This window comes from Penicillium waksmanii (assembly GCF_028829765.1).
Source record: "Penicillium waksmanii strain IBT 27052 chromosome Unknown utg000010l:1.0-3698451.0:1.0-3701458.0, whole genome shotgun sequence".
NCBI classification, from domain to species: Eukaryota; Fungi; Ascomycota; class Eurotiomycetes; order Eurotiales; family Aspergillaceae; genus Penicillium; species Penicillium waksmanii.
The window spans coordinates 1,649,023-1,663,904 of NW_026643256.1; the positions used below are offsets into that span (position 1 = coordinate 1,649,023).

The 14,882-nt window shown below is 51.8% G+C and overlaps 5 protein-coding genes across 5 annotated transcripts; 2 read left to right on the top strand and 3 right to left on the bottom strand.

Annotated features, from left to right (window-relative positions):
* Window positions 1–1,148: 1,148 nt before the first annotated feature.
* Window positions 1,149–2,207, bottom strand: N7481_012586 (uncharacterized protein; the record flags this gene model as incomplete). Its single annotated transcript, XM_057271805.1, has 3 exons — window positions 1,149–1,665; window positions 1,733–1,830; window positions 1,884–2,207. 3 exons carry the CDS (start codon window positions 2,205–2,207, stop codon window positions 1,149–1,151), a joined length of 939 nt encoding a protein of 312 aa, XP_057115993.1.
* A 337-nt stretch (window positions 2,208–2,544) lies between these two features.
* N7481_012587 (uncharacterized protein) lies at window positions 2,545–6,092 on the top strand (the record flags this gene model as incomplete). Its single annotated transcript, XM_057271806.1, has 5 exons — window positions 2,545–2,595; window positions 2,706–2,870; window positions 3,025–3,087; window positions 3,145–3,194; window positions 3,914–6,092. 5 exons carry the CDS (start codon window positions 2,545–2,547, stop codon window positions 6,090–6,092), a joined length of 2,508 nt encoding a protein of 835 aa, XP_057115994.1.
* Window positions 6,093–7,691: 1,599 nt separating this feature from the next.
* Window positions 7,692–10,371, bottom strand: N7481_012588 (putative histone-lysine N-methyltransferase (Ash1); the record flags this gene model as incomplete). Its single annotated transcript, XM_057271807.1, has 6 exons — window positions 7,692–7,852; window positions 7,953–8,488; window positions 8,545–8,744; window positions 8,801–9,174; window positions 9,233–9,324; window positions 9,350–10,371. The coding sequence occupies 6 exons, from the start codon at window positions 10,369–10,371 to the stop codon at window positions 7,692–7,694; spliced, it is 2,385 nt and encodes a 794-aa protein (XP_057115995.1).
* Window positions 10,372–11,249: 878 nt separating this feature from the next.
* Window positions 11,250–12,941, bottom strand: erf2 (palmitoyltransferase ERF2; the record flags this gene model as incomplete). Its single annotated transcript, XM_057271808.1, has 1 exon — window positions 11,250–12,941. One exon carries the CDS (start codon window positions 12,939–12,941, stop codon window positions 11,250–11,252), a length of 1,692 nt encoding a protein of 563 aa, XP_057115996.1.
* Window positions 12,942–13,720: 779 nt separating this feature from the next.
* N7481_012590 (uncharacterized protein) lies at window positions 13,721–14,606 on the top strand (the record flags this gene model as incomplete). The annotated part of the gene is made up of 4 exons (XM_057271809.1): window positions 13,721–13,878; window positions 13,945–13,988; window positions 14,168–14,372; window positions 14,556–14,606. The coding sequence occupies exons 1-4, from the start codon at window positions 13,738–13,740 to the stop codon at window positions 14,604–14,606; spliced, it is 441 nt and encodes a 146-aa protein (XP_057115997.1). The 5' UTR covers window positions 13,721–13,737.
* Window positions 14,607–14,882: the final 276 nt, after the last annotated feature.

The following is a 14,882-nucleotide window of genomic DNA, read 5'->3' on the forward strand; positions in this document are numbered from 1 at the left end:
CAGAACGGCGCAACAGTCAGTCTCTCCTAGAACCAGCCCCGAAATAGATTAAACCCTGGTCATATTTTTTACGGGAGCAAGCGAAGTCACCAGGCCCGTAGTGGAGGTCGCTTTCACACCGCGGGCCAGGTACGGAGTAGATAGATTAATTTTGAGGGGGCTCGGACGGCTCCTGGTAATCTCAGGCGACCATGGGGCAAGCAATTCGAAATTCGAAATCGTCAAGGAGGTTTCAGGTCGCTACACATCTAGGCCGGTACCCTTGTCAACTGTGGGGGACTGGGGCCGAGCGCACGAATCCCGATCTCGATGCTCGCCAGTGGGGTGCGTTCCAGGAGGTGCCAGGAGCTTAGTCTCCGACGCTACGTCTCACGTTGAGGGGCGCGTTCGCTTAGTGCGGCCAATGTGAGACGTCAAGAAAGTCCATTGTTTTGAACATGGAACAATCATCCGTAAAGAGTCCATAGATATCACAGCCAGCGGGAACAACTGCGGAGAACTCTGGGAGTCACCCAGTGGAATATGACATCGAACTCCAGAATCCGAGTCCCCAGCTGGGCCATGGTACGTACAGTTGAACAATCAACCCATCGTATAACCCCGGGCCTTCATACTTCTTTTAGGTTGGAGGTTCGGAGAATTTCTCAAGGCGGAAAAGTCGGGTGAAATATAATGAGAAGGCTGGCACTATCTATACCGCCAGCTCGTCTAGGGCGCCTTGGGGCCATCCTAGTATAGTATTCCGCCTCGCACTTATCCACCACAGGTGGTCCCATGAAGGAAAGGGGTGTTAAGCGACCCAGAAAAAAAAAGAAATAAAGTGGGGAAAAAGAGAAATGCAAATGCAGAATCTGGGCAATGAAGAAACGGGGTCCTTCTCTTCACTAATCCACCGTTCGTGAAGCTGCAGAGCCGTGGAGCTCCGTTACCCATATTTCAGCCTCCCATCTTTGGTCCAGCCGGATCGTCGCACACTTGTCCAAACAGGGCCGGTGATCCGGTTCTATCGACGCCGTTTTGTGCCATGCCCACCATGTGGCATATGGCCGGGAGCTGCCGGATGTTCTCGACTGCGGCTTAGTATAGTTGGTATGTTTAGCACGGAGTATACCCCTGTAGCTACTCGTACTCCGTGCCGACGGAGTAGATCAGGGAGAGCTTGTTTTCTCCAATGGCTCGACCCCAAATTCCTTTCGTAGCTTGGTAATTCTCTGCTCCAGGGCTCGCATTTCCACAACCACGCCAGCTAGCTCGGGCACTTGACTCTGGGTTGCCTCTGTGAACGATCGCTGGGCATTGCGTAGCGAGGCCGGCACTAGGATCCCGTACCAATGGATAGGATCGTCCGAGTGGAACTTTTTCTTAGGCGCATTAGACTCAGTGGAAGATTGAGTCTCATCACTGGTCTCCTCAGAGCTGGATTCCTTCGCGTCTTCTTCTTGGCTGGGCGGCGCAGGTGCTTCGGTTTGTAGGTGCTCGGTCGTTGATGAGGTACTTTCCTCCGTCTCAGTTGTCTCCTGCGATTCATGCTCGGGCGTACGCTCCAATATACGGTTCAAGGCGAAGTTATACTCAATCTCGGGCGCTGGGGTTTGGGATTGTGCTGCATTTTCCGAGTCCTCCTGGTCTTTTGTCACATCCTCATCTTGTTCAGTTCGGATCGAGCTATTCATTTGGCACGTATTAGCCCACCAGAATCCCTAGTTCCAGGGTATTTTGAGAATTCGCCCACATTTTTCGAGTCGCCTTCATCCTCTCATCGTAATAGTCGGCGCCGTATCGTCGACCAGGAGGACAAGTGTAGTTTGCATGGGCCAGTGCCAAAAATCCCTTTGACCAACAATTAGCCTTCTGTTTAATCATATGGCATCAAAGGGGCATACCGAAGACAATTCCTTCGCCAATCCGGTTTGTAATTTCTGCTGGCGATCCAACAGATTTAGGTACTGCTCCAGCAAAACATCCAATGACTGGAGTAACTCCGACGAGTCCTCCGCGGGCTTCACTGCGGGAGGATCTGAGCCTAGCCGCGATGCGGGCGGCGTGGGTACTTGGATCATGGTGAATGAAGCAAGGCTGTAGATTGCAATTAAACCACGCAGAACGATATGCCGATCGATCGCGGGTACGGTGATAAGTGGTGGTGGTGAAGGAGGAGAAGCTGTGAGGAACGCGGAGAAGAAGCTCGGCCCCGGAAACTCCGTCATTTTGGCTCCGAACCCAAAAGAATTTCCCGCCCTGCGCTTCGGCATCAAACACTCTCCCCCATCCTCACCCTCGTCCTCTCCTCATCCACTCCCACCTCACCCCTGGGAATCTACTGTACATCAGCACTCTCTCGTTTCCCCTTATCAAACTCGGCCGACCGAGCATTTGGACTTAACCCTGAGCCACGATCTGAACCTGTGTCTGAACCGCCACCTCCGCAACCCCGATAACCAGAACCGCATATTCCGTGGACCACCTACGACGTCAGGTCTTGTCTGATTATCAACGGCTCCAAGCGATCTCTCTCGCCTCACGCACCTTTATCACTATCAAATCATGTCTGTTGCTGCGCTGCACCGTGATACCGCCTTCCAGGCGCGGTCTCTGGTAAGTCATTCATCCCAGGCTTCTTCCATATCACCGAATATGCGATGCAATCCTCAAGCGAGCCACCAAACTCGATCGCAGTGGGCTAATTAACTCATCTACTTCTACAGTTCCGCTCTCTTCTGCGAACCTCGTCGCAGTTCTCCAACTACAACTTCCGTGAATATGCGCGTCGGAAAACGCGAGATATGTTCCGCGAGAACCAGAATGAGTCGCAGGAGCGCCGGATACAAGAGTTGATGCAGAAGGGTCTGCAAGATTTGCGTCTGTTGAAGGTTAGTCTTTCATTATCGGCTTGTTGAGTCGGCTACCGCTCAGCGAGGCTCGGCCAATGCGATCTGGATATCGAAATGGCTATGCCACTATGTCTTCCGTCTACGCTTACGTTCAGAACAAATAACGAATCTCGATGCTAATATTTCTTCGCAGAGGCAAACTATTATCAGCCAGTTCTATCAAATGGATAAGTTGGTGGTGGAGGGCCAGGAGACAGTAGGTGCTCTTTGAAGCAGAGAGATAAGACCTTTGACCTAATACGATGAAATCCAGGGAAAGGAGACAGGAGACCAAGGTGGCATTGTTCGCCAGAAGGAAACTGGGTACGTTCCGCTCACTTTTACCGAGCCATGGGGCTTGCATCGATCATTTACGCTTGAGAGATACTGACTCATTCTTCTTCAACAGCTGGAACTGAGTCATTGGAAGTACCAAGTAAACCTGCAACTACTTCTGTCTCACGGAGTACCTAGCGTGGCAATATGATGGAGAGTACAATTGGACTGGATTCTTTTCTTCTGTATTTATAGTGTATGTGCCGCTTGACGGCCAAATTCATTGATCGCCCAGAATACAACACCTCTCCTCTTTGTTGCAACTTGAAATTAGTACCCAGGTGGCCTGCCAAGTCAATCCTCAAGTATCCCATGCTCGGTAGTTCGTAGCAGTAGTTCGTAGTTGTAAATCACCCCGATCTGTAAGAATCGATATCACGTGACAGTCCCTGTCGAGATCGCCCCATTGCAACGCGACCGACTCCAACGCTGCCTCCACCCTCCGCCCATCCGCGTTCTTGTTCGTCTCAACTTCGGACCATTTGCGGTGTATACTTAATCGGAGGACCTACAGGGGAAATAGACGGGCCACCCGGCTGTTCACTATGCCTTCCGCAGTACGTCTAAATTGTGCCCGCGATCCTTACCCATCCCCGTCTCCCTTCTCGCGAGCTATGGGATGCCAACGCAACATACAATTGAGAGCAATCAATTGCAATTGACGTATCAAAATGAAATTATCCTGCTAATATTCTAGTATAGTTCAGATCTTCACGCTCCGGGCGCCAATTAGATAGCGCTAGTCGCTCTAGAAGCGCAATCGACCATGATGTCTTCGAGGGTTTGCCCGTCCGCCGCTGGTCGCGCCAAGTGCAAACTACCTCTCAAGCACCTAAGACCGAGGAATCCGATTTCAGCGTCCAGGGCCCTGGAGGAACCCCCGCGCTCCCAGAACTAGCCATGCCACGCGACAGCCAACTTCTCCCTGCCGCCAGCCGCGCCCTCCTTCGAGCCGCCCGCGCAGGTTGCATCTATGTTCGCCAAAGCGGTCGAGCTACAAAGGAGGAAGAACAAAACGCCGCAGCAGCAGAGGATCAAGCAAACGCCAACGCACACATGGCTGATCGCAGTTTCACCAGTCGCAAGTGGGCGAATCACCCAAAGAATTTGGAGCCTCCCGAGCTCGAATTCTTGGCGAAGCGTCGCCCGGGGTTGCCGTCCCTTTACGGTGGCCCTGTTAGCCTGGATGGAAGCTCTGGTGTGACCCCGGGCCCGATGCGACGAACCAAATTCCAGAAAGTCGACCCGGTGACTGGCAGCATCTCGATCTACGAAGCTTGGGTCCCTGAAGGACATCGCATCGAAGGCGAGGTTACTGGAGATATTCAGACTATTGTGGCACAAAGCGAGGTGCCCGTCAAGCCCGAGGCGCCTGCCCCCGGCACACTCGTGGAAGGCGTGGGAATCGTCAATTCGGAAGGTGTTGTGGTTGCGGAGGCTAGCTCTGCTGCAGTCGTTAATCCCAACAAGCGACGACCGCCTCCTCCCAAGCGCAAGGGCAAGGGTACTGGCAAGGGCCGAAAGAAGAAGGTCATGTTCGCCCCGGGTGAGGGCGCTGATGCTGCTACAGTGCATGGTGTGGCTCCCAGCGCCGGGGGTGGCACCGATGCCGCCAAGGTCGGTCAGGATGGCTTACCCATTCCGGCTGGTCAGGATGGTCAAGAGGGTCAGGATGATGATGACGATGAGGGTGATGACGGTGACGAGAGTGATGAGGGTGATGAGTCTATGATTGACGCAAAGACGCCCGAAACTCCTTTGCAACAGTCCCTTGACGAATCTACCGAGCAACAATCAACCAGCACTCCGGCCGATCAAGATAAGGATGTCGAGATGAATGATGCTGCTCTCGAGTCACAACCTTCTGTCTCAGAGCCCTTGTCTGCTGAGCCGCTACCACCCACCCCGGCTGTTTCTCAAGTTGAGGCTACTGGACAAGAAACCGAGGCATCTCTTTCTGCAACACCTGCTCCTCTTACTGGGCAGATTGAAGAGTCCGCGGCCGAGACTATGGAATTGCAGGAGCCTCCCAAAGAGGTCTCGCCTCCAAAGGAGACTATCGCGGCTACCACTGATTCCGATAGCAACATAAGGGAAGCAGAGGAGACAGTACGAAAGGAGGAGCCGCTTGATACACCATCCACTTCTCTTCCTGCCGAGGAAGATGTTAAAGAATCCCCCGCAGCCGAGAAACAAAGTCCCGCTGCTCCAGATGCCCCAGCAAACGAAATCCAAATAGACTCTCAATCAGTCAAGCCCGAGGAAAACACACCTACTCTCCCTTCTCCCACTCCCGAGGAGAAGCCTCCGGCCCCTGTCCCTTCTGAGGAATCTCCAGCACAGACAGAATTGGAAAATATTGCCGAAGACATTACCCAGCCTCCGGCCGAGTACCAGACTATCGAGCAACCAGAAACTTTGCCGAATGTGCAGGAAGAAAAAGAGCCTGTCAATACCGAGATCAGTCAGGATTCCGTGGAGGAACACAAAGATACCGACATGGCCGATGTACCCAACCCATTAGCAGACAACGAGGTAGTCGCAGAAGAACCCGTCGAGCTGTCAGAAAAGCCAGCGTCTCCTTCAGTGCCACAAGCGCCGACTGAACCAGAGTCGACTGAGCCGACAGTCGAGCCTACTCCTACCCCTTCAACTGCAGAAACCCCAGCCCTCGAGGCCTCCGTGCCTGATCCGTCGCCTCCCAGTATGCCAACCCCCGCAGAGCCAGAGGCAAAGGAAGATGTGGATTCTATACCAGCGTCGGCTGGCGTTGAAGATCAGGGTGAGCCTGTACAGGAAGCAGAGCCAGAGGCAGAGGCTAAGAAGGAGGAATCAGAGGCAACCCCGGCCCCGGCCGCAGACGCAGATGCAGATCCAGCTGCGTAGATCTGTCTTCGATTTGCAGAATTCGTCGTTGTTCTATTCAATTCTTGTAATGTATCTAAATCTTGCTTTTGCGGATTGGAGTTTAGTCGGAGTAGGGGGAATTTTCAGGTGTACACTTTTAGGCTGGGAATGGACATCGGATGAATACATTAAAGTACTAAACTAGTATACAACTTGAAGGTAGTCGTACTATCTAGTAGTAGCGTTGCAGTTTTGACTTGAACCTTGGATGATCAAGAAGTGATAGATCTACTACCTAGAGGTAATTTTCAAAACCTTGCAAGGTTGGAATATATAAATTTTCTCGGGGTTTCTTGCAAATATTCAAACCGAAAACCAATGCACGACCATCATGGTGGAACTTCCAACTTGAAGGTCCCAAGGTTGCACGCCTTGAAACTGAAGAGATTTCCTTGCGGCACTCATTCTACTTCAAATCAGTAATACTAGCAATGGACTAGTCCTGAGTTCATTCTTTCCAAGAGCTCGATTCAAATCTTATACCTAGGTAGGTAGCGGTAACGATCTACATACCCAGTATCAGAAGCTACCAGTGGTGTTGTAACCGTTAATATAACTCAGTAGTCTACTAGGTAGTAGTAGTAGTAGTAGTAGTAGTAGCTACTGGTACTCCCCGCCTATGACAGCTCGAATCTTCCAAGGTTCCGAGTAAAGTTCCAAAGTTGAACTGGAGGTGACCAACTCCGAAGACACCGGGACATACATTACCATCTGCATATAAGTATTATACCAAATTCCTCACCAAAGGAAGACCCCAACAGACACTGACACCGAAAGATTGAATTTGAAAATTTTCATTGAATTGGATATTGAGCCCAGTTACACATGGCACACCAATCTCGTCTCCACCGACTCAGAGACCCAGCAAGAACAATCCATCCACCACGCACCAAAAAGGAGGGAAGAAGAGCAAAAGAAAAGAAAATAAAATAAAAAATAGAGACATAAAACAAGGGACACAACCGTAGACATTGCGCAGAATTCAAATCGAGGCCGAATAATCAAATCAACTGAGTTGCAGGACGCAAGAAACAAGAAAAGAAAACACCATGCAAGACAAAAACACCCAAGGGAAAAACCAGCCTATTCTCACGTGCAAGGGGAAGTGGGCTAACGAGCAAGAAATAAAAATAAAGAATAGGGGGGGGGGGGAGGGAGCATAGCTCGCACGAATCGGAAGGGGTGGGGGAAATCATCCAGGACGAGAAGAGGCCACCTGGGATTATGAAGATTAAGGTAGAAGTGTTGAGTGAAAATAAAACACCGATCGAGGATCTCTGTTATCGAGTTGAGTTCTTATGATGATGAGGATGTGTGTGTGGCAAGGTCGTTGAGAAGCTTGACAGTTCGGAATGATCATGATTCGACTTGACAGAGGATCAAAGTTGAATCCAAGAGAAGAGAAGAGAAAATAAGAAGAAGAGTAAAACTGGTCGCACATCGGATCGGAAATGAGGCATTCGGCGTAAGCAAGTGAAACTGGGATCAATATAGGGCTTGTGATATTGATGGTCCTGACCAAAAATCATCAAATGGCCCTGCGCAATGCTTTATTTTTTTTTTTAGTTTTTCACATCATTATGCTGATCGCTTTGCGCCCTTTACGGTGCGAACGACATTCTTGACTGCTTTCTTCATGCTGCTGCCCAGCCCCTTGGCTTTCGCGGGACTCTTAGCTTTTGCCGGGCTCTTACCTGTAGCATTATTTGCCTTGGCGGGGCTCTTCACGGGACTCTGGGCTGCGAGAGCCCGTTTCAAGAGAGTCTTTTTATAAGGGCCCCTTTTAATGCCAGTCTTGTCTTTCTTGGGTTTGGCTTTGGGGGCCTGGGGGGGTTGAACCGTCGGCAAGGGCAAGAATCTTCTTCTTCGTCGCGGCAGATGGCCGCTTGAGCTGGGAAGTACTCTTCGCCGGCGATTTGGGCATCGCTTTCTCAGTCTTCTCGGTCTTCTTTTGTGAAGTCTTAACAGTGGCCTTGACTCTTGATGCTGGCTTGACATTCGGAAGCTTAACAGGCTTCTTCTTGGCCGGCGAAGCGCTCTTGGTCGCCTTGGAGGCAGTCACTGATTTCTTAGTTGTAGCCTTACCGCGGGCGGTGGTTGCTTTCTTGATGACCTTTTTCAAGCCGGATTTGATGGACTTTGGCAGCAACTTGCGCTTCTTTCCTGGAGCCGAAGAGGTTTCGGTTGTTTCAGACAACTTTCGCTTGGTGCCGGTGGTCTTTGCGTTCTTTGCGTTCTTCGGAGTTGCCGCGTTCTTGGTCTTCTCATCTACTCCTTTGGGGCGTTGATCCTTGTCCTTGGGTCGGGGACCGAGGATACCGCGACAGTTATCCGCGCCACAGCGGCATTCTTGGACGTTCTTGTTGGAGTACGGACTAATGGCATGTTAGCAATGCCTCTATGAACCCCCGAGCCGACGCGCAAAACTCACTCAAAGTTATAGTCATAACTCAATTCTTGCCCCGTCATGACCCCACGATCGCCTGCGAACAGGGCCATGCGCGGCTTTCCAGCAACCGTCCACTTCTCCATGCGGCAGTTAGGCTCGCAGGAATGGTTGACAAAGCGAGCAATCGAGCCCCGAGTAGCATCAATGATCATGTTCTGATCAAAGTACATCAGATAGTAGCACTGAGCCACCAAATTAGCCATTATTCAAAGCATTGCAAATCAACCAAGTTTCATACCTCATTGTTCTTATACACTGCCCTCATCCGCCGTTCACACTCAAACTGTGTGATGATCTCTCCAGTGTACTCGACAATAATCTGATTTGGCTCGAAGGAGCGATTGCTGCGCACGCCGTATCCGCGATCAGATGTCTTGATCACTTCGACTCCAATGTTGTACTTGCCACCAGCCTTCGTCCTGTGCTTGAGCTCACTGAAGTTGCGGTTTCCACACTCAGGACCGAGTCTGCAGTTACCGCCATCACACTCGTAGAACATGTAGCGATTTTGGCAGTTCTCGTCACAGCCGGTGTCCTCGTCGCACATGCAAGTTGACAGTTCCAGGTTCTTGTTTGCTCTCCACTCGCTTGCGGCATCGCCAACAAAAACGTCTAAAGGTAGGGTTAGCTTAAGGGCTATCTGGGCATTCCGTCAAAATATAAAACTTACTTTTGTTGGTCTTGCGCCATTCATCCGGCTTAGGCTGGCCTGGTGGGAGGGGGGGAAAAGATATCGAACGGAAGTCGATAATCTCTGCCATTCTTCACAAGACGCGAGCCAGCAAACATAGGCATGGGAAGAATGCGCCGGTTTAGAGGACCAGTACCTGTCTTCGCAGAATTCTTGCTTTGGCGTTGTTTGGGAGGCGAGTCAGATGGCTCTTGACCCGTATACAGCCCGTGAGTAACCCATCGCTTAGGCTTATATTTCGGAGTAGCCGGTTTAATCTCTTCTTGCGGCGGAGAAGGCTCCTTCTTTTGTAGTTTGGAAACATCGCTTTCAGAGACACGTCGCTTCTTAGGCTGGGGTGCCTCAGCTGCCGGTGCGGGCGTTTCTTCCTTCGGCGGTGCCAGGGTGCGTGGGCGAAGACTGGCGCGACGACTGACTTCTTTTTTGTTATCGCTGCCCTGGCCCCTCTGACGCTTGCCCAGAACACTGCTGGTTCGCTCCAAGATATCGCTCGCTTTCTCTACCAAGCTCAAACGGGTTGAGCGTCTCATAGATCCCCGAGATGCGCTCTTGGGGGTCGCTTTCGGTGTTTCCTTCTCGTCATCTTTGCCCAGTGCCTTCTCGACACGTTGTCGCAGGGTTCGTTGTTGAAGCGGGGGATTCAGTTCGTCCGAGACGGGTTCTTGCGAAGAGTTCGAAATGGGCGTTTCGGGGACCATTGACTGGTCATTGGCGAGTGTATCAACATCTGGTAGCGCGGTTCCGTTACGGAGAGATGACTCCATCACGGCGATGCTATGGCGCAATGAGGAACGGGAACGCTTCGATTTTGCCAGGCTATCAACATAGGCCTGGCTAGATGCGGTTTTAGGCTCGTTGTTCTTGACTGGCGTGTTGGCCAGAGACTCAGTTGCTTGTAGCGATGCGCGTACCACCCGTGTCGATCTCCGCCGGCCGGCGAGTTTTTCATCTGTCGACGCGTTTTCATTGTTGCTGGAGGTCTCTGAACGACTGTTCTCGGGCGTGAGCAGCTGTTCTGGCACGTCGAGGCCCATCGTGTCTTCGGGGGTCTCGTGAGATGAGACGTCGGGAAGTGCGGGAGTCGCGGACGTGGAGAGTCGGGAGGTTCGGCGCGACATGGTGGGAAACGGGGCCTAGATTGTGAGATAGGCGATTTCCACACGTGAACTAGTCGACCTTGCTCGAGGTGGGCGGGTGAGGGGAGTGGAAGCCGGGGAGTATCAGGGGTGGGAAAGTTGGAGATCAGCAGCCGCGCGCCTCTTATCACTTTGGGGCGATGAGGGATATTAGCATGTCTGACGCGTGCAACATCAACTTGCCCGTTTGGCCCGACCAGGACTGCGCAGGCTACTCCGTAGAATTGTTCAAATAATTTTATTTAGGTACAAGGGTGAAAGGGTGAAATGAATTACTTGACAATCCACGAAGAGTCGTTGGAATGCCGAAAGTTGGTTATCAACACGCCCCTTCTGGCTACGCGAGGGGTTTTCACTTATGAAATTAAATTGGATAAAATATCGGATTAGATTTTAACTGGCTGTCTCACACAGACACAGGGTATTGAGCTATCTCCATCATAGGAGAGAGAGGAAGGAAAAAACACGAATGAAGATAAGAGAAAATGTTCAAGGGCGACCCGAAGAAGATGGAGGGGCAGGTAATAGTAGCAGGACATTTGACAGCATGACTGAAGGCTGTTCAAGGTCTGAGAATCGTAATCACAAAGACGTGTGGTAAAATATGGAAGAAGAGGAAAAGACGCCAAAGAATGCCGGCGGGTGAAGTAGAGGTCAGACAAAAGTAAACAAGGAAACATGACAGGAAGATGTCGGTGTAAAGATTAGCAGCCATTAAAAGAGTAAATGGGAAGAGAGAGGTTGGACATGGTGACCAGAAAAGAAAAGAAAAAAAACAAATCATATCGTCTTTAAGGGTCGTAGCAAATGTGTCGAGACAAGACATTCAGAGATCGCTTTTGGTTGGGAAAAACTCAGCCCTACTGAGCAGGACCAACATGTTGCATCTCGATGCCTGCTTGGGATTCGACATCGCGGGGGAGGTATTTGCGCTTTTGCATAGCGTAGCGCTGGTCCCCTTCTAAATAAGGCTGCTTGAATTGCATGTAGGTGGGCGGTCGGGGGCGGCCGAGAACCGCGATCCAATTCTTCAGAACATTGCCCTGAGTGAAGGGCCGATGACGGTCCGTTTTCGCAAACTTGTGGGAATTGAGATACTCTCTTGTGGTTTCACCTCGGCCAACCAAAAACAAGTGGTATGCCCAGAGGGATGTCGGGTACGGGACTGCAACGATGCCGTAGATAACCATAGCCCAGGGTACTCGCCATTTGGATATGGCAGACCCAAAGGAAATGTCCTCGCGTGACATGTAGACGAGGATATGCGCGAGGCTGGCCCCGATCAAGAATAGGGAGAGAACCGTACACGAGCTGACGAAGGCAAAGAAGTATCGATAGTTGCGGCGGCCAACGCAGTTGTTGAGCCACACGCAGTGGTGGTCAAGCGTTTCAACACAATTGTCACAAACACGGCAGTGATAGCAGCGGGGAGGTCGCCAGATATTGCAAGTCTTACAAAACTTGACGGGAACGTCCATGGCGGCCACCTCAGAGGTAGCAAGTTTGACCATCACCCAGTCATTGGTTGGTGGGCCCAAGGCCAACGGGTCATCTGATGGTACTGTTGGAGGCATGGAGTGGGCATTTCGAGGCATGATACCGGGATCAACAACCGAGGCGTGCACGAAGGACGAGAAACAAATGTAAAAAACGTATCCGAACAGAATTGGAATTGCCGGGGAGATGTTGTGCCACAGCCAAGGAGCCGAAAATGCGAAGAAAAGGGCCGAAGGAACGACGACCAAGAGTCCAGTAGCAATATTGATGGGCTTGTCCCTCGAGTTTTGGAATCTTCCACCACCGCAAAAGAGCGTGTTACCGGTGAAGTATTCAAAGTTCTTGCCAAGATAACTCCGAGGGAGTCGCTGCTGCTTCGCGTCAAGAGCATTGGGAGATGAACAAGCCGATGAAAGTGGCTCATGACCACGGGTATCGTGGCCATTGTGTCCGTGGCCCTTGTTTTGCAATGAAAGGAAAGATAACGGAGATTTCGGAGGTGCGTCTTGCCCCGAATGTCCATTGTAGGTTGGATTGAGGTTCAAATGACCGGGGTGTGGCTTGTTCCTTTGATCTCGATCGCGGAGAAGTCTGACACTATCGCCGAGACTTCGTATCGTCGTATGGCCCGTAGGGCTGGCATTGGAGGTATTGCGATCTGGGATAATAGGATCCGTAAACTCGGTGCCCCGCGACGGTGGAACGTCTTGTTCCACTGTTGGCAGGGATTGCGGGACCGTGCTATTCGATATGATACTCCGGCGGTTTTGGCTATTGTGATCTGCCCATTCGTCCGTCGAGGAAACTGTGCCTTTGGTCATTGGTCGCGCACCTCGGTGTGCTTGAAGGCGCTGCGAGCTCATCGGGCGGAAGAAAGCTTGTGCGGTTAATGTTGGGATATGCGTGCGACTCAATCGACTCCCCGAGCTACCGGGTCTGCTGGTCACAGAGTTTCTGGTTGGCGGTGGGCCCCGTCTCAGATCCCGAGGGGCGCGTTTGATGGGTTTGATGTTGTGAAGGAGGTGGCGACGCAACGGATGGCGAGATTTCTCCATCTTCAGAGGCCATGTCGGTCACACGGGATGAAATTCCTCCCACTGATGGTGGCCGAGGAATTCCCAGCACATGCTGGCTCGCCTCGCCGGTGTCGGGACGGTCTGTGGTGTTCGACATTGTATTTTATTACGGCAGAGTATGTCGTGTCGGCTAGTAGGAAGTGCACGCAAGCATACTGCCCTCAACGGGTGACGAATAAAGGTTCTGGGGAAAAAAAAGCAAGGCGACGGCAACCGGCAGACGGAATCGAATGAATCGCGTGTGACTGATGTGACTGATCAAACCGGGGGGCGAGAAAAAGGAGCGACGGGAGGTTGGCGATGAGGTCTTAAAGAGTGACTAGCATGCAGGATACTATAAAATTATTAGCATAGGAGCTTCTAGGGAGCTGATCAAGGCTCTCCACGCGTGAAACGAAATCCGGGGCAAAGGCAAGATCCCGAATCGGGAGACCCCTGATCAGCATACCAAGATCGAAGTCTGGCAGTCGCACTCACCTTTCCGAAAGTGACAATAGAAATGACACAAACAATGAAGAGTACCCAATTACATCACCAACGGCCGTAGGACCGTAGAACCACAGAAAAGGAGGCGGGATTGTCGACAAACACAAGATCCGAACCAGCGGGCGAGAGTCGCAAATCCAGGGTTGGCGGTTGGTCTGTCCGTTGCTGACTCATGCAAACACGTGACCGTAGCCACCCACGCAGAGGAGCAGTGCATGACATGATTCTCCCACGACCTCCCCAGTCTTTCGCGCTCTCCTCTCTCATCCACCTACGACTTGCCACAACCATGTCTTCGATCGCTGCTCTGGCTACCCGCCGGGCTCTGACCCGCCAGCCTATCTTCCGCGCTCCCCCGCGCCGCTTCGTCTCCTCCAAGGTCGAGGAGGCCAACCTCGACAAGGGAGCCAAGAAGGACCCCGAGCTCTACGTACGACCACCGACCTGCCATTGAACGTGCAATTAAAACCCCCGAAGCTAATCCTTACGACTATAGGTCCTCCTCGGTGTCATGTCTGGTGCTTTCCTCCTCGCCGGCTGGTAAATATGATCCTCCCACGCCCGACAACCCGAATATTCCCGCAGCGAAATGATAGTGCCACACTACGTGCGATACCAGGGCGCGCATAATGCTGTCATTCCCCTACCACAATGCTTCAGAAATACTCGAGTTCCAAGCGCAATGACTGACCGGTCGGCTCTTCTGCTTTTTTCAATAGGTACTTCGGCAGCAAGCCCACCTCCGTCACCTCCGAGGCTAGCAACGTTCGCATCGGCGAGAGTGCTATGCCCTGGCACGCCGCCTCTGAGGATGGCAAGATGTACAAGTATCAGTACCACCCTCACGGTGACAAGAGCCAGCCCCTCCGTGCTGCTCCCAGCGCCATGAACACTGTCATTGTCCCCAATGTCGCCCTCCCCGAGGTATGTCATGCCACCTTTTGCAGATCCCGCCCCCATCCATCCTGCTCCGATTTGTAATGAATTGAGAGCTACACCCCCTATTGCGAAGAAAGCTTGACTAGTAGTGAAGTGGGATGGTCCATCCCACTTCACTAGTCAAGCTACATATGCATATGCCACAGCTTGCTAACTCTCCTTTCACAGGACCTTCACGAGAGGTTCAACAAGTACGGCAAGGAGGAGTGGGACTACTAAATCTGTCTGTCTGCTTGGAGCTTTCCCAAAACATGTTGTGAGGGCGAACCGCCGCTTATGCGGTTACCTGTTGTACACTAAGACCACGCCGTGGGCAAGGAGGTAGTAGAGTGCGTGGACTTATGATTGCGATTAACCGGGGATTTGTGCATAGTTACCCGCTGTTCAGATAAAGTCAATTTTGGAATCGGTGTCTTTTTTTCAGCTTATATCCTTTCCAGTCCTTTCGTATTATCACCAGAGACTAGGTCGACGTTTTCGTTTTCTTATCTTCTT